This window comes from Bombyx mandarina, chromosome 07 (assembly GCF_030267445.1).
Source record: "Bombyx mandarina strain Sakado chromosome 07, ASM3026744v2".
NCBI classification, from domain to species: Eukaryota; Metazoa; Arthropoda; class Insecta; order Lepidoptera; family Bombycidae; genus Bombyx; species Bombyx mandarina.
The window spans coordinates 11,648,454-11,670,528 of record NC_143214.1 but is presented as its reverse complement, the minus strand read 5'-3'; the positions used below and the strand labels follow the sequence as shown (position 1 = coordinate 11,670,528).

General features: G+C 41.6%; 1 protein-coding gene and 1 long non-coding RNA gene across 2 annotated transcripts; one reads left to right on the top strand and one right to left on the bottom strand.

Moving 5' to 3' along the window:
* The first annotated feature begins 5,337 nt into the window (after positions 1-5,337).
* Positions 5,338-14,548, top strand: LOC149502689 (uncharacterized). Its single transcript, XR_016323349.1, has 2 exons — positions 5,338-11,134; positions 14,295-14,548. It is a non-coding gene; the product is annotated as an uncharacterized LOC149502689 (long non-coding RNA).
* LOC149502690 (uncharacterized) lies at positions 11,852-12,921 on the bottom strand (the record flags this gene model as incomplete). The annotated part of the gene is given in 3 exon segments (XM_089728807.1): positions 11,852-12,062; positions 12,145-12,579; positions 12,582-12,921. Coding segments are annotated over 3 exon segments (867 nt in total), but the record flags the coding sequence as incomplete, so codon positions are not given.
* Positions 14,549-22,075: the final 7,527 nt, after the last annotated feature.

Below are 22,075 nucleotides of genomic sequence, written 5' to 3'. Positions count from 1 at the left end.
CAGTTGCAGCACTGCGGTTCATTCCCCGCGATAAACTCTGCGCATTTCTAGCGCAGATGCGGTCCTCCACAGTGACTACATGTCCGAACGAGACACTTCGTGCATTGTATGAGCGGGGACTGGTCCTCGACTCTGACCTCCTGTTAAGGGTCACAGAAATTAAATGAACATTTTTGATAGCTTACCCTCTTAAATTAACAACAAAAAAAATCTGACAAACTGCCACTCGAAATTCCTTCTTTTCAGACGCGGATTTCGAATCAATATGGCCCTTACTCTTACAAATGAAACAGGTCATGGTATCCGATGATAGATAAATCCAGTAGGAAGTATCTTCGAATTCTATTGAGATCTTTTCTGGGAGGCGGTAAAAATCCTCGAGAGTCACAAAGAGTTGACGGCGAAAGCTCAGTCAGTATGCGATTATAGCCAGGCCCTCAAAAAAAATATAGGCGACATTGAATTGATTCCTACTTTCTTCAGTTTTGTTTCTATCTCAGAGTGCAGTGTTGCCAGATGATCGTGTGAATTTCCCCCCAACTTTTTTCGAAAACCCCCCGAAAATACGCATTTTGAAAGAAAAAACCCCCAAATCAGTTTTTACTTATTGTAAAGAAAAATATTTTTTTATTTTTTAATCAAGCTCACCCATAACTTCAACCATTTCTAAACAATTATTACAATCATATTCAATTTCGTTTTTATTATTTAAAGCATACACGTTTTCGGAGTTAAAGATTTTTAACATGTCCGATGTGGGAACAAAATTTTTGCATCCATCTGGCAGTGAATATCGGATCCTGAGAACTGCCTCGGCAGTTTCTATTGCCATTCGGTTGCGTAATTTGTCCTTTATAATATTGACTTGTGAAAATGCTCTTTCCACAATTGCATTTGAAAATGGTAGGGACAAGATACCAATGGCCAATTTAGCAACATGGCTGTAACACCTTTCACTGACTGCATTTTTCATATTTATAAACTTCAATCCAGAATACCTCCGTTTGATCTGTACATGCTGGTGGGAGACCAGTCGCGAGGGCGTCCCAGGGGACCGTACCCCTGGCTAATAAAAACAGGAAATAATTTAATGAAAAATGTTCAGTTATGAAAATGATTTACCCCACCGGAGGCGGGAATACGCCCGTACGTCCCGGCCCCTGTAGGTGGCGGCCTCCCCCCGGTTAAGGTCAAGGGGCGACCTGAGGGGGTGAGGCCGCGCGGCGCGCTACCAGCACTCTAGCGCGCTGCCGTGGAGTGAATAGAGCGACCGGTCGACGGTGTATCGCGTCCCGACCCGGCAGGCTGGTTCTGGTCCAGCGGGGTATTCCGGGACACCAGCGGCACCGTCTGGGCGGCCCGACGGGCTGCCGTACCGAGACGGCCGACGTTTCAGAGCCTTCGATTCGCCTCGAAGGCTCCGTCGGCTGGGCGTCCTTGGGGTGAGCCGCGCCGTCTGGTTGTAGTGTTGACCGCGGTAGCCCCCCTACCTCATCCGGGTTCTGACCTCGGAGGGGATCGGACGTCGGGTGTAAGAGTGCAGGGGAGTCGTTTAGTGGGTGGGTCCTAAAATCCTTGGGCCCGCGGTCTGCTCACAACACCATGCAGATCGTTGAGTCTCACATACCCCGCGCGCCCCTTTTGCGCGGGGACCTCGTAGGAGGTTCGGCCCTCTACCCGAAAAAAAAAAAAAAAAAAAAAAAAAGGGGGAGAATCCCTCCGTGCGGCCGAGCGATCGGCCGCATAACTGTCCGAAGAGGTCCGTGAAGGACGGTGGTAGGGTGTCCGCGAAGGACGGAGAAAATAAAGAACGTCGAGGAGGGTCCGTGAAGGACAATGAAGTAGTAAACGTCTCGTCGGACGATAGCATGGCGACGGCCAGCTCGGGCTGTTCGTCGCTGACCGGAAGCCGAAGAAAGAGGCTGAAGGGCTCCAGCACGGAGTGCTCAGAGAGCAGCTCCGGTGAAGAGACGGCGTGCTCAGCCGGAAGAGCCGCCTCCAAGACCCCGTCAAAAAGGGGCAGAGGAAAACCGCCCACAACCGGGCAGCACGTTGGCCTCGCCGCCGCCAAGGAGGCGTATGTGAAGACCCATCGAGAGGAGCTGGCGCTGCGCGCCGAGAGAGAGGTCACCGAGAGTGTCCGAAAACTGCGAGTGAGGGAGGACGCCGTCGCAGGCAGCACGGGGGAATAAACACTTGACCCCGAACGCCGACTAGAAGAGTCCGCGAAGTTGGCGGTAGCAATCGCGGCCAAGTCTGGAAACCTGAAGGGCATGGCACATATCAACGTGCCCTGAAGGAGATGGCCGTCGCCATCCGAGAGGCTAAAGAGGAGATGGCGGCACGGACTACCGACGGCGAAACGAAGAGGCTGCAGGAGGCAGGAGGCCGAGATCCTGCACCTCAAAAATGCGATCGCCGACATGAGGTCGGAGATGACGCGCCTGGCCCAGGCCGTGAGATCGCCGTCAGCCGTCCCCGCTCCCGTACCCGCCCCCACCCCGATCCAACAGAGCGACGACGAGGAGGAGCGGCGCCTCCAGAGAATAATGCGTGCGGTCGGTACCATGCTGGATGCGCGCCTCTCTGGGCTGGAAGCGCGACTGCCTCCAGAGCCCAGGATGAGACCACCCCTGGCCGCAGATCAGGAGAGGAGGCGCGCGGAAGAAATGACGCCGACACCATCACCGGCAGCAGAACATTTACCAACGCCCGCACCAACAGCTGCGGTCGCAACGGCGGCACCCAACGGCGGCGGCCCGCGGAAGAGGAAGGGCCAAAAGACAGCGGAGAAACAGGCCCCGCCCGAGCCGCGCACCTTCCCCCCCGCCCCGACGGAAGCCTGGACGACGGTGGCCCGAAGAGGAGCCAAGCCGAGGACGGCGACGGTGACCGACACCGTGCCTGCTCCATCCCCCTCGAAGGATAAGGGCTGCGGCTGCGGTGGCAACAGTCGTAGCCAGAATAAGAAAGCTCGGCCTGGAGGTCGCCCTGCACAAGTCCGAGGCCGTGTGTTTTCACCCGGCTCGGAAGGGGCCTCCTCCCAGCGCGAGCATAATCATCGGCGGGACCTCGATCGCTGTCCGGTCCCATCTTAAATATCTGGGGCTCGTGTTGGACAGCAGATGGAGATTTGACCGGCACTTTGATTTGCTGGTCCCAAAATTGCTCGGGGCGGCGGGTGCGTTGGCCCGGTTGCTCCCCAACATCGGAGGAGGGAGTAATTCCGGTCGGCGTTTGTACATGGGAGTGGTGCGGAGCATGGCCCTGTACGGCGCTCCCGTCTGGTAGCCCACGCTCTCCGCTCAAAACGCGGCCCTCTTACAGAGGGTTCAGAGGGTGCTGGCGGTGAGGGTCGTGCGGGGTTACCGCACCATTTCGACGGAGGTCGCTTGCGTCCTTGCCGGCTCCCTTCCGTGGGAGTACGAGGCAGAGGTCCTGGCTGAGGTCTATCGGCGCAGGGTGCAGTCTTTGGCTCGGGGGAATGTGCCCCGTTTGTCCGTCGTCGCCCGATGGAGGCGTGCTGCGCGTCGCGTGGCAACGTTGCAGTGGAAGGAGAGACTGGCTGCTGAGGAGATCCACCGCGGTTCTCAAACCGGGCGGCGCACCCTCGCAGCCCTGGTGCCCGTGTTGGAGGCCTGGATCAACAGGCGTCACGGCGTGCTCGACTTCCGGCTCACGCAGGTCCTCTCGGGGCATGGTTACTTCGGGAGGTACTTGTGGCGGATCGGAAGAGAGCCCCATCCCGGATGCCACCAATGCGGGCATCCAGACGACGACACGCAGCACGCCCTCGAAGCGTGCCCGAGGTGGGAGTATCCGCGGCAGTCACTCGTCGCGGTGCTCGGGGCGGATTTAAGTTTGCCGGTCGTGGTGTCCCGCATGGTCGAGGACGAGCGTTGCTGGAGAGCGATGGCCGACTATGCGGACCTGGTTATGACGCTCCGCGAAACGGAGGAGCGAGAGAGAGAGTGCGACCCAAACTCTGTCGCGCTCAGGCGAAAGAGACGGAGTGGGCGGCGCGGGCAAAGGGCCCCCGCTCAGCTCCCGTAGGGACCGTCGGGCGTCGGGTGCGGGGGCGCCTGATGCTCGGCACGATAGTCCAGTGGTGGTGGTGAGGGTGTAGTGCGCTGTGGCTCCAGTGCGCACCTCACGAAGGCGACATCTTGGTCAGCAATGGCCGACGTCGATCCTGCCTTTTGTCAGGCTGGAAGCCGGTTTGGGGGGCCTGCGGGGCGCGTTTCCCTGCGGTATCGTGGGTTCCCCCTATGCCGGAAAGAAAGGAGCTCGTTGGGGTTTAGTCGGTAGTCGTTAAGCTGGGCGGGTTCGGCGCGAGCTGAACTTAGCCCAGCGCGCCTTTCTCAAGGCGTAGTCTCCGTGGACTAATTGGTTGAGGACGCGGACCTCGGTTCGCGACTTCTTCCTCTTTCTTCCACCGGAGGCGCAGAGTCCGAGATAACCCGGTCCGACTGCCGTCGGCCGGGTATCCGTAAAGACTGGGATTCCCCATCGATACCAAAAAAAAAAAAAAGACCTCACCACTGTACCTGGGTATTCACCAAAGGACACCCCAACAAATAAGAACAAACTTAAAATTAAAAGTTATAAGATAGAAAATTGCTGATACCAGGTTTTGAGTTGCAAACTAAACTCAAGCACACCTGGCCTCTAGACTATAACTAGAAGCTAGTCACAAAGCCAAGTTGGCGTCCAAAATGCTGGGAGTCATCAACAGAGCGAAGCGGTACTTCACGCCTGGACAAAGACTTTTGCTTTATAAAGCACAAGTCCGGCCTCGCATGGAGTACTGCTCCCATCTCTGGGCTGGGGCTCCCAAATACCAGCTTCTTCCATTTGACTCCATACAGAGTAGGGCCGCTCGGATTGTCGATAATCCCATTCTCTCGAATCGTTTGGAGCCTCTGGGTCTGCGGAGGGACTTCGGTTCCCTCTGTATTTTGTACCGTATGTTCCATGGGGAGTGCTCTGAGGAATTGTTCGAGATGATACCAGCATCTCGTTTTTACCATCGCACCGCCCGCCACCGGAGTAGAGTTCATCCATACTACCTGGAGCCACTGCGATCATCCACAGTGCGTTTCCAGAGATCTTTTTTGCCACGTACCATCCGGCTATGGAATGAGCTCCCCTCCACGGTGTTTCCCGAGCGCTATGACATGTCCTTCTTCAAACGAGGCTTGTGGAGAGTATTAAGCGGTAGGCAGCGGCTTGGCTCTGCCCCTGGCATTGCTGAAGTCCATGGGCGACGGTAACCACTCACCATCAGGTGGGCCGTATGCCCGTCTGCCTACAAAGGCAATAAAAAAAAAAAAAAAGCAGGACACAATCAACAATTTACTATCACAAAGTATTCACACCGTTCAACAGGTAATTCACATAACAAAATTAAAATTTAAAATTAATTATATGATAGCAAATTGCTGATAAAAATTTGTGAATTAATTTTCAAACACTGATGGCCTCAGGACTATACCAAAGCCAGTCACCAAGCAGGGACCACAGTCAGCAATCCACTACCACAAATTCAAACAAGTAATTTAAATTTAGAACAAATTAAAACAAATAACAAAAAATATATATAATAGCAAATTGCTGGTATACGTTTTGAAATGACACTCATACACCGTTGGCCTCTGGACTATAACTAAGCTAGTCTCCAAACAGGGCCCAACCAGCAATCTACTACTACAAGTTCAACAAGTACTCCAGTTATATTCAATTACAAATGTGTTGCAGCTCAATTATACTAAAATATAAGTAGTAAGTGAGCTACAATCATACACAAATTAATAATGAATTATAAACCCAAACTGTAATAACATTCAGATTGTTACACACAACTATGCTTAAATATATGTGGTAATCTACTGCTATGATGGGCAGAATTAACATAAATCTGTAGTAATAGTATGAAAATAGCTGACCACTGTAGCAGCTGTGTGCTAGGTCATAAACTCAGCCAGCACAGCTGTCCAACTCACGTACAATTAGTCAGCTATGCGCAGTGGAAGCTAATAAATCAGTTACTATTACTAACTATTACTATTCACTAATTTTCTTAACCAGGTGGATAGAAACACACTAAACGACCTGACCTAGGTCAGCAGAATGATAGTTTAAACAGAACCGAACCCTATGCCTACACTACTTCTGCTGACTAGTAACAAAATTAAGTGAGGTTAGACGTAACAAATTTTACAATTCGTGGTAATTACTGTAGATTTCACAAACCTGACCATGCACTGCTACCAGAAACTGTTCGATTCGAACCCAGCGACCTCGTGGCAGCCTTGGGCTCCGGAAACCAGCACGAGGTGTGCGTCGAACATGTGCCGCGATTCGCGGCGCCGTATGTACTATTTTAACAAAATATCATGCTATCACTCACCGGAACCGATGCCTTCGTCTTCTCACGCCGTATCACTTAGGGAGAAGGGTATAGGGCAGGAATGGATAAGGATTAGCGTTGATACAATACTTTAGCGTAGACCGTCAATATATACAGGTACCGTCCCGTTCGAGAAGCAAGACAAAGTGACAGATGTCAAATCGCGAAGGCACCGTCAAATCGCGACCCGTGTTGCCGTGGTAAAAATTCAAAAACTAACGGATTGGTTTCGAACATACTTACTTCTCTTTGATCGGCGAGTACTTGTCACAACTTGCCGCTTTCGGGTCATACATACCCTTAGACACGACGGATGCCTACGAATTCCTATTACATTAGTCAGTAGCAAAGGTAGTATTCTGCATTGTATAAGCGATATTGTTGCGATTCTCGCTCCTTTCTCTCTGAACAGCAGATGAAAAAGGTGGTACGTAAATTAATGAGGCCTCGCAGTACGTACAGTTAAATTCCGACATAATTTCTCGTATTATTCTTTCCTTCAAATATATTGGGCAGGACTTAGCTAGGGCCATATGGTTACCTTTACAATTTATGCATTTGAAGGAATTGGTCTCGCAATTCGGGTGGTGTTTACCACATTTAGGGCAGAATATTTTTAAAGAAGGACAATATTTGGCACTATGACCAAAACGCTAGCAGTTTGAGCATTGTGTTACGGGGAAAATATTTTTCTTCGTCCTATTCGTACACTCTTGACAGAGTGGTCGTGGTCATGCATCAGTCGGATCCTGCGATACCGATGCTCTCGCGATGCGACGCCATGTGGCACGATGTTTCGCAGAGTGAGAGCAAACATTTATGTTGGAGTGAGTCACAGATTTTATGAGGTCGGTCGATCGTGTTGGAGATCGTCCGCGAGACCTTTTGCCCTCGACTTTCCCTTGCACCACCAACCGCTCAATGGAGTCCTCATTACGAGTGATGTGCCCGAAGAACTTGAGGATTCGTAATTGGACTGTTGACGATAGTCTCTCCTTGATGTTGAGCTCTTTCAGGATCGAAATGTTGGTACGGTGCGCGGTCCACGGAATTCTGAGGAGACGTCTCCAACACCACATTTCCAGTGCGTCAATCTTACGACGGTCTTGCATCCTCAGCGTCGAATATAAGCTTCGACTTTTACCCTTTTAACGAATAAATATACACACTACGGAAGTGAGTTACTCTTCAAGCTGAGGCGAATCGTTTCACTTTTTATCCATTCTTCCTGGTTAACTTTCTTTACCTGGTGACCTAGCACTGACCCACTGACTTTTGTAACACAGGTTTTCCTAGCATAAAAGTCAGGGAATATTGTTGTTGTATACCTCATAAAAAAGCCATGTATATTATTATACTAGTGTTAAGAATTTTTGTTAATGTTTGTATTTTAACAGACTTGAATAAATATTATTATTATTATTATTATTCTGGCGAAGCCGGGTTCCGTTTAATTAATCGTTAAATCCCCAATATTTCGCAATTATTGCTGGTCCTAATGTGTTCCTTACGGTCATCATCAGATAGGCCTATGTCCATGTTTTAACTATTCCATAAAAGATATTTACTTCCCATGAATTTTGAATTGTCCAGCCTTGCTCTTGGATTTTAGGATACGCCGCGAATTTTCCGGAAAAAGTTATGTCTTCAAATGTTAGAAGGACTTTAAACGCATTAATATATTTGACACGAGTTATACCACCAATATTTAGTCGATGAAATAATTTGGCCAATGCGAATAGTTTTGGTAGCTGATTTTTACTCGAGATGTAAACATCAACGGAGTCTGGCTTCCAGCGTTTTGCCTTGTAATCTTCTTCATCCTCATTTTGTCTAGTATTGTACTCGGTCTCCATCAAGTCTTCTTCTTCTACTTCTCCAGATTTATTGTGCTGTTCATCATTACTTTCTCCGTCTCCAATCCTTTTTTATAGTATTCATTCATCTTCCATATTTTGTCTGCTCATATTAGCTTTCATATTGTTGCTCTCAACGGTCTCGTTTGCTTTTTCACTCATAGTCACTAGGATTAGAATCGTACACCTCATCGACCAGAATATGGGCGCTAAAACCGGTTTGGGCGATCTAATACATCGTAAATACACAAAACACGACTCCGACTGAACGACGTGCGGCGAACGCATCCGCTGTGACTACTCGGACGAGACTGTTGCTGTCGCTAGGTTTGAAAATCGTAGTGTAGTACATCACTTCACGAACGACTCTAAGGAAGAAACACAGCACTTAGTGTTATTATTAGTGTTGTTAGCGAAAAAGGATTTTGAGAAAAAACAAAAAAGAAACCTAAGGAAACGTTGCCGTTATTTTGTATCTCAACTAACTTAATTTTATGAAATAAAAGGCTGCAGTGACAAACAATTTCAGAATTACTTAAGATTGTCAAGAAAACAATTCTACGAATTACTTCCCCGTTCAGGACATTATATTGAAAAACAAAATACAACCTTCAAAAATAACAGACTATTTGTGTAGAAGAGAAACTACTAATAACACTCAGGTAAGTAAAAATTTTCATCAAATTCATAATATAATCGTTTTATTTTTGAAGTAAATAACATTACACAGTTTTCATATTATTGTTTTTAATTTTCATTACTCTCCGAAAAGAATTCTCATAAATAGATGACATATCAGTCAATTGTGATTTTTGTGCTGACGAATACGCTGGGATTTGGCTTGAATGATTCGTGGAAGTAAAATAATCATGTTGTTGTTTGGTAAGAACAATCGAATTTAACATGTGTATTGATAAATCGTCGTATCAAAACAATCGTTTCGTACTTTGCGACAGTCTTGCGGTGTTCAAGTATTTTCTTAAAATAATTTAACAGTGATAATAAAAAACACCGGTACAATAAAAAATAGGTGTGCGCAGTCACTAGTTGATCGATAAACTGATGCGTGGCCACAGCGCGGTTGTAGCGCGGCCGCTAAATTTTTTAAATTTTAATGAAGTCATTTTATGGAGGCCACACATTCATGTAAATAAATAATAGTCTAACTTATCCAACTCGTAAGTGCTCATTCCAGAACCAGCTGTCGTTGTTGAGAGAAATTAGTTAAATCTCCAAAAAACTGTTAATATGTTACTAACAAGGTGTAAACCCCAGAAATTCCCCTGCAATCTCAGCGGCTAGCGACTGCAGTATTAAGACAGGAGTCGTGGTCGCTGCCTCTAATATCTGCCTACATCGAGCCGGGTGACAGCGTCGATGGGCGTGATGCGATGAAGGGCATACGTACCGCAGTGTCAAGGTTGAGAACGGGCCGGGTGCTGTTGGGGGGCAATTTCAACCCCTGGATCCGTTAGTGGGGTAGCGAACGCGACGACGAGTGCAGAGAAGCACTGGTAGGAATGTTAGAAGAGTTAGGGCTAACCGTATTAAACGAAGGCGATGAACCCACCTTTCAAGTGTACCGGCGAGGGCGCGCATGTACTAGCAGTGTGGACGTAACGGCGTGTGGTGAGGCGTTGCTGCCGATGGTGAAGAGTTGGCGCGTAAACAGCGACATTACGTCTTCCGCCCACAAGAGCTCATTACCGAATTACCGCATGAAGCGCGCCCGACACGCCGCCGCGGTCTGGCACGCGCAAGTACAATACGCGAAAGGTGGATGGGCTCGAGTTCGCCGATGCACCCTGTGGCCCTGTCGCTTTCAGAGTCAGAGCGAACATAGTGCGACTCAGGGCCGTCGGTGTGGACATCATACTATGCTGGCAGAGGGCTCACGTGGGAACTGCAAACAACGAACGTGCTGATGAACCGGCGAAGACCGCTGCCCTGCACAAAAAAACTAATGCTGATTATAACTACTTTTCGCGCTCGTATGCTAAGAGGGTTATTAGGAAGGAAACGATAATAAAATGGAATAATGAATACAAACAGCTGACTAATAACAAGTCTATACAAACGTTCCTCCCTGATGTGCCTCTTGTATATAAATACGCAACAAATAATACGCCTAACAGCATAATAACACAAATTCTAACAGGGCACAGGGGCTTTGGCCAACAACGCTTCAAACTGCGTGAGAACCCGGAGTGCCCGTGTGAGCCCAGGGTAGAGGAAGACATCCTGCATGTGCTCCTGGAGTGTTCCAGATATGGCGCTGCCCGACAGCAACTCGGCTGCAATTAATGAGTCTCTGACGAGGGATCGCATAAGTGGAATCATCACATGTAAAAAAATAACAAACACTTCACCAAATTTGCTATACCACTGATGCGATCGGTTTGCAAGGGAACCTGGATGCACAGCACAGCACAGATGAAAAATTTCAAGAATTTAATATAAAAATTATGTCACCGTTAACATTTATGAAAATAGGTGTGACTGATCCAGGATTTTCTCATATACTAAGTTTCAGAAGACAACTATATATTAGCCCAGATGATGAAAAACACCTCCCAGAATCATTCCAAATAACATTTGAAGGGACCAATTACTGGATTAAATTATATTATCAATCAATCATACATCTACTGATGCTTTGAAATGTTTTAACTGCAATACACTCGGCCATCTAGCCAAAAATTGCCCTCAAACTATAATAAATATTCAAGACTACCCCCAAGCAACGGATACACCAAAAGCTAAAGAAATAAATGAAACATTTAATACAAATAGAGCAAGAGCCCGTGAACCCCAGACCTTCGTTATTTTATAAAAGCTGAAAGTTTATCAGCGCATGCTCCCAACACAGGTAAGAACGATGGACTATTATGAAATTTGGGTTACCGTAGCTTTGGCAGGTAAACGGTACTAAAGGTGTGTAAAATACCGATCTAAATTCATCAAATAATAAAGTGTGTTTTTTTTTTTTTTTGTATTGCTTAGATTTGTGGACGAGCTCACAGCCCACCTGGTGTTAAGTGGTTACTGGAGCCCATAGACATCTACAACGTAAATGCGCCACCCACCTTGAGATATAAGTTGTAAGGTCTCAGTATAGTTACAACGGCTGCCCCACCCTTCAAACCGAAACGCATTACTGCTTCACGGCAGAAATAGACAGGGCGGTGGTACCTACCCGCGCGGACTCACAACAGGTCCTACCACCAGTAATAAATTTTTTGGTATTACCTTCAGAATATTATTAAAAATCACGTTATTGATTGCCAGACACTTAACATCGTGGCAACCCCTTGCCAGACACCCCTAATGTTCATGAAATTATAATTCTACTTATGTTATAGTATAAAAGCTGATTTTTATATATAATACTTAGGTAATAATTAGATGATGTTTCCTCATCAGCCAGACATTTTTGATAGTTCCAACCCCTTGCCAGACAATGATGTGGGGTCGCTGTAGGAGCGAGCGCGAGACAGTATATGTATGGTGGGTGCGAGTGAGATGGCGAGATAGGTCTATCGCGATCCCTCAATTATCCCAGATTATAAAAAAAAAACCAAATAAATAATACTCAAAAATTTAATTAAAAATATATTAATGACATTACAAGTTATTATAAAGCATAAAAAAATAGATTGATGACATCACAGATTATTATTATAGTGTATTAAAGAAAATATTATTTTATTCATTATCATCATTATAATCAATGTTATCATTTTCTTCGTCACTGTTACTCCATTCCATATCGTTGTCTTCTTCTTCTTCGTCAGTTTCTGTAGAAATATGAAAAAGTTAATGGAATTGAAAATATCCAAAAAAAAAAAAAAATTATAATGGTTTGAAGTAGTATTATACCTGAGACAGTTTTCAGTGATTCTCTGACGAAATTTGGCAACTCATCACCTTCGAACCATTTAAAATGGTACTGATTATCTTCGAGAACCCAACCATTATTCTCGGGTTGATAAATTGTTGGAATTTGCTGATTTGCATTATTCCAAATGCTAGACACATAGTTGGCTCGCAGAAATTGTTGTAGCAGCTCGGATTTACATGGTGGCAGACTGCTAGCATCAAAATTTCGTAGTTTTTTACGGCTAAACGCTTCATTAATATGTGAGACCTGATATGTATTAATGAATAGTTGAAGCCGTGCTGCATCAACATCAGTTATCGAACCGACATTGTATACCTCACATATAAACCGTTGAATAATATCAAAAGTGCTTTGTTGTTCATTATTATTTTCGAATAATTCGTGTTTACCGAATTTAATGAAAGCTGTTTGTTTTTTTAAATTTTAAAAGGCTTCAACTTTCCTTTTCGGAAAAATGCAGGATTATAATCACAACCTGTGATCGCATGGAATCCTGGTAAGCTCTTGCAAAAAGATTTTCCTAACTTTACGTAAATCTCTGTGAGGTCTATGTATCTCAACTTATTCCCAGTGCCTATCAGCATCCAAATAAGTGAATCATTTTGTAGATAGTGCATATGACCAAGCATGATAGCTGCAATGTCAGTGTCGACACTTCTGATCACAATATTTACTTGATTTCGAATACTGCACGCATGATAGACTATTTTGGTATCAGCCTCTTCATGTTTTGGACATGATAACTCTTCTACAACTTACTACTTTTTAGAATTTATGTGAATAGTTTTATTTCCAATAAAAGGTATTATTTCATCACTGGCCCAATGCAAAATTAAAAAATCCACCAGAGCTTGTTTGAAATTTGAATTTTTCAATTCTTTCGCAAAATCACTCGGACGTGTATGATCAGGTCCAGTTATGGTGTAGCTCAATTGTGCTGATTCTAATCGCTGAGAATGTTCGTAATCTTTGATCGATGGAGTCAGGTATTGATCAAAAATAATGTCAATTCTTAGCGCTTCGAACTTGGTGACCATTTGCAACATTTTCTTAGAAATGCCTCCAAACTTGTTTAGAACATTTCTCATGGTGTGTAATAAAAAAAAACATCAATTATTACGACATCTAGAGTAGGTGGTGGCTGATGCTGGATCTCCTTCTCCAAACACTTCATTAAGGCAGATTTATCCGTCTTACAAATAGTACCATTTAAATGACACATAGATAAAGTGATTGGGTATGACAAAATTTTTGAGATATCCACATTGTAATCCATCGAGATCCCCAGCATACGACCAAACAAATCTCTTTGAATTTTTATCCTGAAAAAATTGGGGGTACTCAATGACGCCCGCTAAGTACAAAAAATTTTAATTTTTTTTTATTTTTAAATTGTCAACAATTTTTTTTTTCAACATTATGACGGTTTCTTGTTATTTTTTTGTATTTCACATCTTTTTGTAGAGAATGAAAGTTATTGAAATGAGTCTTATTTTTTTGTAAAGTGCAAATGTTATTGAGATGAGTTTTATGATCGTGGACTTGGCGCAATTTTTTACAGTGAAACTGTTTTTGTTCGGATTTCATATCTTTTTGTTAAGTATTATTTTTTGCTCATTTATTACTTAACAAAAATAGACAATAGAATAAAAATAAATTATAAATAGTCACTCACCTTAAAAGCTAATGAAACGCTCAATTAATTAGTGTAATAATAATCAACATCAACTTTTACAAATTTAAACCGAATTAAATTCTATTTTAAATGTGAACGGTAGATGACGCTGTTCTTAATTATTTCAGATTTTAAAATTGAAATCTGAAAGCTTTGAAACATCAATCCGCATAAATGTAATTTAAAAACTACAGTAAGAAGCTTAAATAAAAAGCTGAACTTAACTCAGCCTTAATTAGAATTTTTTTCGGAATTCAGTAGTAAAGTTCAAGTTATTTTGATGAAATCAAAACTGAAATATTCATAACATCTTAAACAATCATCTACGAATAAATATTACTTATTATATTATTTATTATACGAATAAATATGATTTATATATAATAATAAATATTATACGTGTTACGCAAGGCTAGTACATGGAAATCGCTCATATGCACTTTCTGGTAACAGCCACTACCAGTGTTGCGCAAGGCTAAACTACGCATGGAAACCACCAGTATGCATTTTCTGGTCAACGACCGCCGCCTAACACGAGGCGCACTGTCAGCACAACGTGAATGAACTACGTGACCTGCAATGAGGACATCGCTTCATATATAAGAGACAGCACTCTTGGATTTTGACTCGATCAAGACACACCAGCCTAGGTTAACTTAGTATACTTTTAAATTGTAATTCTTTTAATTAAATTTAGTTTAAATAAACGTTGGTTTTTTTTGCAACCTCCGGCTGTAGCAACCGTAATTGGCGCAATCGGTAGGATAGACGTAGAGTCAGTGTATCGTTCACGGACGGCGACTATCCAGAACCTACGGGAGCTACCTGGAGGGAATCCAGCCTTCGATTCTGCAGAAAAATCAATGCTGTAAGTACTCTGAATCTTTCTGAGTCCTTCCTCACCTTAGTCCAAGCCAGTTTTAGTGTCCTTATTATATCTATTTTATTAACGTAATTTTATTATAATTATTGTGTTCTATGGTACTCTTTTTTTTTGTTTTGTGATAATTTTTTGATTAAACCGTCAAGATTTTCCACCCGTGGCAATCACGGAATAGTAGGTTAATTAATAGTGTTAGATCTAGTAGTAGACTTAGCGTTATAGACGAACGAAGGAATTTAGAAGAAACCATGGCTCAGACAGACAGATGTGATTTATAAATCACTTTGATTATTACCGGAATTTGACGGGAATCCGCATATACTCACACGTTTTATTAACTTATGCGATCAAATTGTTCTTAGTCATTTTAGAACCGAACCAGGATATGAGTTGTCCAATTTAGCTCTTATAAATGGTATTTTAAATAAAGTGACGGGATCGGCCGCCAGGTTAATAAATTCGAACGGAATACCGGAGTCCTGGCACGGCATTAGGAGCGCCCTTGTCAACAATTTTGCGGATCACCGCGACGAAACCGCACTATATAGCGATTTATCGCTACACTCAGGGGTCGAGCACTCCGCAAGAATTTTATGAACGTTGTCAAAATCTCTTTAGTACGATTATGACGTACGTGTCTTTGCATAAGAATGTCAATACTACTATAGAAGCGAAACGGGGGTTATATTCTAAACTAACATTACAAGCGTATTTGCGAGGACATAAGGATCCCTTAGGATACAGGATACGTTGTATGCGACCTGCATCTATGGAGAAGGCCCTAGAGTTCGTGCAGGAGGAACTCAATACTTTATACATGCAACATCGTAACGAAGGTACGGTTAGTAGGAGAGACTGGCAGCAGCCCCTCCACCAAAATTTACAGAGGAAAATTATTTAGAGAAATAATTTTGTCCCAAAGCCTATGGCATTCGGCATGCCTTCGCGACAGCCCGGTTTTAATATATCCGGCCCCTCGCGTCAGTCTCAAGGACAATCAGCACCTCCTCAAGGTTGGAGACCAAATAATTTTAGTAATCCAGGTCAAATGCAACAGCCACGCGGTTTCTCTCGTACTCAACAAATAATGCGCGCCCCGTCTCCGAACTACAACCCTCAGAGTAACGTATTTCGATTGCCGAACAGGAATCAACCACCACCGCAGCAGGGATGTAGATTTAACAATCAGCCTCGTCCTATGAGTGGCGTTAGCCACTTTGCCACAAAAACATTACCACCAACTCTACAAGGTCACGATAAAAACAAAAAAAGACGACACTCCTCAATGTATATATAAAAACTCATTCTATGAAATTAATAGTTAGATATACTGATTGTAAGATTTTCTATACTGATGGGTCAGTTATGAGCGGAAAATCAGGATGTTCAGTAGTGTCTGGTGATAATTGTTATCGATATAAACTAGGAGATTTTAATTCCATTTTTAGTTGTGAAGGAATAGCTATTCTCAAAGCCTTGGAGTTGATACATAGTGAATCTAATACAAATAAGTTTGTAATATATACCGATTCAAAATCATGCTTGACAGCGTTGCGAAATACAAATAATACGAACACTGTCATTAAAGAAATGCAGCAAAAAATTATAAATATGCTTAAAAATAACTACAAATTCGAAATTATATGGGTCCCAAGTCATCAAGGGACAGTTGGCAATGAAAAAGCAGATAGTGAAGAGAGAAATGCAATTAATGAGAATGAAAGGCATATAAATAAATCAATTCCAGTGGAATTACAAACGTTGAATTGGGATCATTATTGGAAAACAGACAAATCAAATTAAATCATATCAAATCAAAAAAAGTTTTATTCAACATAAATGAAAGTACATACTTGTTGAACGTCAAAAGAACTACCGCCAATTCACAAGAATTAGCCTCCGTCCTGAGAAGAATTGGCAAGAAACTCAGCGGGCATGTCTTTTTTTTTTTGAAATTTTTAAATATTCATTTTTACAATAAGTAATTATAACATAACAATTATTACAATATTGAAATGCCCGGAGCGAGCAACTCATTCCCACTTTGTGCAATCTTCTAGATAATCATTGACTTTATAGTAAGCTTTATTGCACAGATGTTCTTTAATAGTTTTCTTAAACCATTAAAGACAATACAACAACATTATTTAATATTAGAAAAAAGATTTTTGACAAATCTCCTAGTTCATACACCTGTAGAAAAGACCAAGTCGTTATCACCAGATTGCGTATTGGGCACACAAATATGACACATATCCATTTAATCACTAAAGCATATAGAAATAAATGCAAGTGTGGACACGACCTTACTGTTTTGCATCTATTAGTAGAGTGTACAGCATTTAACAATGAAAAAAGACTGTGTAAAGTTCCTAATAACTTGAAAGACTGTGTAAAGTTCCTAATAACTTGAAAGACTGTCTAAATCAGGATGGATGTCTGCAAATCATAAAATTTTGAAAATGTTAAATGTTTATAAACTAGTGTAATCTACTGTATTATGTAAGGTAAATAGCCAATAGTGGTCGCTAATGACCTGAGATGTTAAAAAGCTACCTAAAATAAATAAATAAATAAAAACTTTCTACGTTATTTTCTGTAATTCTGTCCCTTTCTGTATATTTATTTTCAACGTGTATGACATCTTCTCGATTATTCTTCTTCGATCGATTCTTTTATAACCCCCTCTAACTCTACTGCCCCCAGGGCAATATTATACTTGCTACTTTACGTTTAGCCAAACTCCATACCAGCTCAATGGCGTTTAAATCGCAGTGGTAGGGGAGAAGTCGTAATACCTCATGCCCATTCTGCTTCAGAAGTTCATCAGCTTCATATACTGGTTCTGGTGTGTTTCGTTTTACAAAACATAGGAGCTTTGCTTTTGTGTGATATTCTTCAAACGGAGTAATCATTCAATGTAAGCCATTCTCTTATGTCATTTCTGCGATTTTGTGATGTAGGCGCTTCATTTACAATGATTGAATGGTAACTGGCGTTATCCATAACTATTACACTCGGCTCTGGGTTCTTATCTTGTCTATTTGCTCCAAATCAGTAAATAGTTTTCACTATCTCATCAACCCCTGCTACTTCCACCAGATTTTCTGTAAAGAAAACAAGTTGTGTTAAAATTACAATGTAACATTTATTAAGGTATGTTAGATAACAATAATGCATTATTATGAAGCTATTTAACGTAATATAAACTGAATGTGGATCAAAATAGAGAAATAGTTTTGTAAAAATATAAATAATAATTACGATTTAAAACAAAGTATCAACTTCTAAGCGCGATACTAACCTAAGAAACACCACATGTAAACAATCTTGTTTCAGTTTGAATACGGCGTCTTTCTCCTGTTGTTTTTCTTCAAACTTAGAAATCGTGTGAAACAATATGTCCCTCACTCCACTTTTAATAGTTTTATTTATTTTTGAGATAAAAAAATGTTAAATAAGAAATACATTGTAAATATTTGTGATTTGGACCATAAATATTGGATTAAGGATGAGCCCAAATCATACAAGAAATAAAAAAAGAATCTTAAGTATGTAGTTTTGGAAATATAGTATGTATCTTTATGTGCACATTGCCAGTTACACTATCAAAAAAAGCATGTGCATTATTATGCACATTGCCATTTGCAGGGATAAATTAAAACACGGTATGTTTTATAGAAAGAAATCTTTATTTTTTAAAAACTAGCTATAAATTTTTGTACTTTTCCTTTTAAGAGATTAAAAACCAGTATCTTTTATAATACAAATATATAAATAAGATAATAAGTACTGTTAATATTATATGTCCGGTTCCGGTTATCGAACAGTTTAGACGTACGTCAACGATCTCCGTAAATATTTATAGAATTCTGTACAAAAACCAGTGTATTCAACCGTATTTCTATCTAATACTGTTGAAGAAAACACAAACAAAAGAAATTAATATAAAAAGTCAGTGGAAAACAACGTTTTGTGAAAAAGTAAACACAAATACCATTGAATTATAACCTAAAAACTATTAAGTCATTGAAGTGAAGTGAACAACATATTACAATCACAACAAAAAATTGACACAACAAGTGACATTCACAACAGTGCTATCAACCTAAATACAGTGATCACTAAACGCGATTCAGTGTCGCCAAACAAAATACAGTATTGCAATAAAATAAAAATAAATTTTTCCCTAAAATGGAGGAAAAAATATTGAAAAATTAATAGAAATAAGAAACTCAACAATCAAACACTTGTTATTACAACTTCTGTAACGAAAAATGTAATGGAGGCGCTTGATGAAAAGATGAAACTTATCATGAAGGAAAATAAACTAGAAACGGAAGTGAAATTTGTGAAGGATGAAAAACGGAAAAACAATCTAGTATTTTTTGGGGTAGAAGAAATAGAAAAAACTGAATGTGAGCTTGTAGACTGCATAAAGGATCTCATAGTGGACTCGGGAACATAGCTGGATAGTAATGAAATCAGTAGAATATACAGAATTGGAAAACAGGTCAACAACAAAAACCGCCCAGTCGTAGTCACTATTACTACACTTTGGAAAAAGTACTTGATTTTGCGAAATAAGTCCAATCTTCCATAAGGAACATAAATCAAAGAAGGCTATACCAAAGAAGTGCTAGAAAAACGCAAGAAACTGCAGATACAAGTAGAAGAAGAAAAAAAAGAAGGAAATGTTGCGTTCATAAAATATGATAAATTAGTAATAAAGAAAACCAGAGACAACAACACAGAAAAAAGAAAAAGAGAAGAGTCAGGCTCGCCAAACTCTTCAAATCAAAAGAAAACTGCTGTATTCAAGACACAAAGCAACACAGGGACCAAAACTACAGGAAAAGATATATTAAGACCTAATATCCTTAACTATGTTGAAAGAGGAAGATCTGCTTCACTATCGGAACTACCAAAGAACTTGTAAATAGCATCGACACCCGGAACTAAAATAACACAACATCAACAAAAACAACTTTTTATAAATGTTTACGCATCAACTCCTCTTTCGCAAAGTCGGTAAAGACGCAGGCAGCGCGGCGAGGGAGGGAGCGCCAAACCGACGGAACGGCGAGCTCCGCGACGCGGACAAAACACACAACAACCTTCACTTCTGAACGGGACTCAACAGCTACAAGACGCGCAATATTATGTACAATATTACTTCATATTAAACCAACAAGAATTTAATAGTATTTTCGGGATGTGACTCTCCCTGGAGTCCTGGAGTCAAGCTGCGCGACGAGACCTTTTCTATTCACTTCCCGGCTCGCCACCAAGTTATATGAGTCTAGACATGGTGGGGATTAACCTCGTCCTAACCATAGCGGCTAATCTTAAAACGGCCCGGACGGCCGATTTAGATCGATGACCCCACTTTTTTAAAGTGCCTCCACAAGGGCATTTGCGAGACCTATAAGCTCAGCTGAGTCCCAGATTTTTCCCGTGGAAAATCGCAGAGCTGTAAAGGAAAAACAAAAAACCACGTGGACACGTGGTCGTGGATCCGGAGGCGGCCGGGAGCGTCGAGCACCATAGGATCAAAGAGCTCACTGCGACGAGTCATCCGACAGTTCAAGCACGCAAATTGGACAAGTGGGCGCCGAGGTAAGATAGTTTTAAATTTGGGCAATTTTCAAAAATGTTTTTTTTTTTATAATTAATATTATAATTAAAAATAAGATATCGATACACCTCGCCGAGTTCTACGTACAGTTCAAAAACCACCGAAATCCAATTAGAAATAACGTAGATATAGACTTTTAAAGTTTAAGGGTTGACACGTGCTGCCCTTAAACGAACCCCTGGCAAAAATCTTTGTACAGAGGGCAATAGATAGAAATAAAACAGGATAAGTAAATATGCTAATAGTATATTTAGAGTATTTAGAGTAGAGTATAATAGTATATATATATATATATATATATATATTAAGCATAGAAATAAGTATAAGTATAATAAGAGTATGTATTATTATAAGTAGAAATAGAAAGTTATATAAGAAGATATTGCATTCGGAAGAGGTGACAAATCCTTAAGCATATCATTATCATGTTTCCAACATCAACATTTGCACTTGGTACTGCTGCTTGTAAGACTGCTAAGGGCGCAGCTGAAATACTAACTGTTGGTTCTGTTGACGGTCCTGGTTAATTAGGGGTCGGGATTGTTAATTTACTAGATCTAGCTTCAGGGTATCTCAGTTAACGCAGAACCTAAAAAATCAAGGTCTGAAAACACATCTCGATTAAAGGGTTGGATACCTGTGCAACGGAAACCACTTTGGGATATCTTGAATCTAGCTGCTTTGGTACACGCTATATTTGTCTGTCCAGGAACGTCATAATCTGTTAGTCGAGCTTGAAAAAGGCTTGAAAAATACACGGTCTAGCATTCTTGTCAAGGACTGCTTGCATTGCTTTTTTTATATTCTCTTCACTCTAGTCTCCGCGATTTGTTGTTCTATTCTTAAATTTGGGAATTGTACCACAGGAACAAATTAATATTGGGTGTTAGATTGAAACATATGAGGAATTATCGCGTCAACTCCTGCGGTTGGGGATACCCCCAAAACCGATGGCCGGGGGCTACCCGACACAACTTTCATCAAACAAAAAAATCTTATTAACAAGCATATACAATTAACACATTCAGATAAACTTAAATATATGAAATAGATAAGAATTGATATATGTAAAAAGTATAATATAAATAATTATCTACGTTTACCCAATAAATATAGCCTCCGAAACGATTGGTATCCCACGCAACTTGTCCGCCAAAAACAAAATACACTCAATTTGCGTCCGAGCACCGAGATCGGGTGACTTCAGCTGTCAGTATTTGTCGAATGACTAGTAAACGCACACAGACATAACTATATATCATGTTAATTATTGCCATTAGTGGCATTTGCGCCCATAAATACTATCAGTATCATAGGGATCAGCCATATCTCACGATGTGCGGGTGTTCTTTTATGGAATTTACATTATTTCACATATACTTCAAGATTGATTGACTTTATGTACTAAAATCATCCAAATCTACATCGTGTAACTTGACAGGAGACACATCATTCATTATATTTTACTTAATTTAAGCTTGTCACAACAAGTATCATTAATGAGATTAGACTCTTGAATAGCTAATAATGAGTGAGGTTATATTTAGAGATTTGGGTACAAGCTTTGGGTCATGCTTTTACAGTAACCGATGCAGTTTTCAGGGATATTAGTGATCCTGTTCCATTGATGGTGGTTTCGTATAATTTTGAATTTAAACAATCAATGGAGATTTTACCCGATTCTGGTTAGATTTAAATCCATTGATTGTTCGT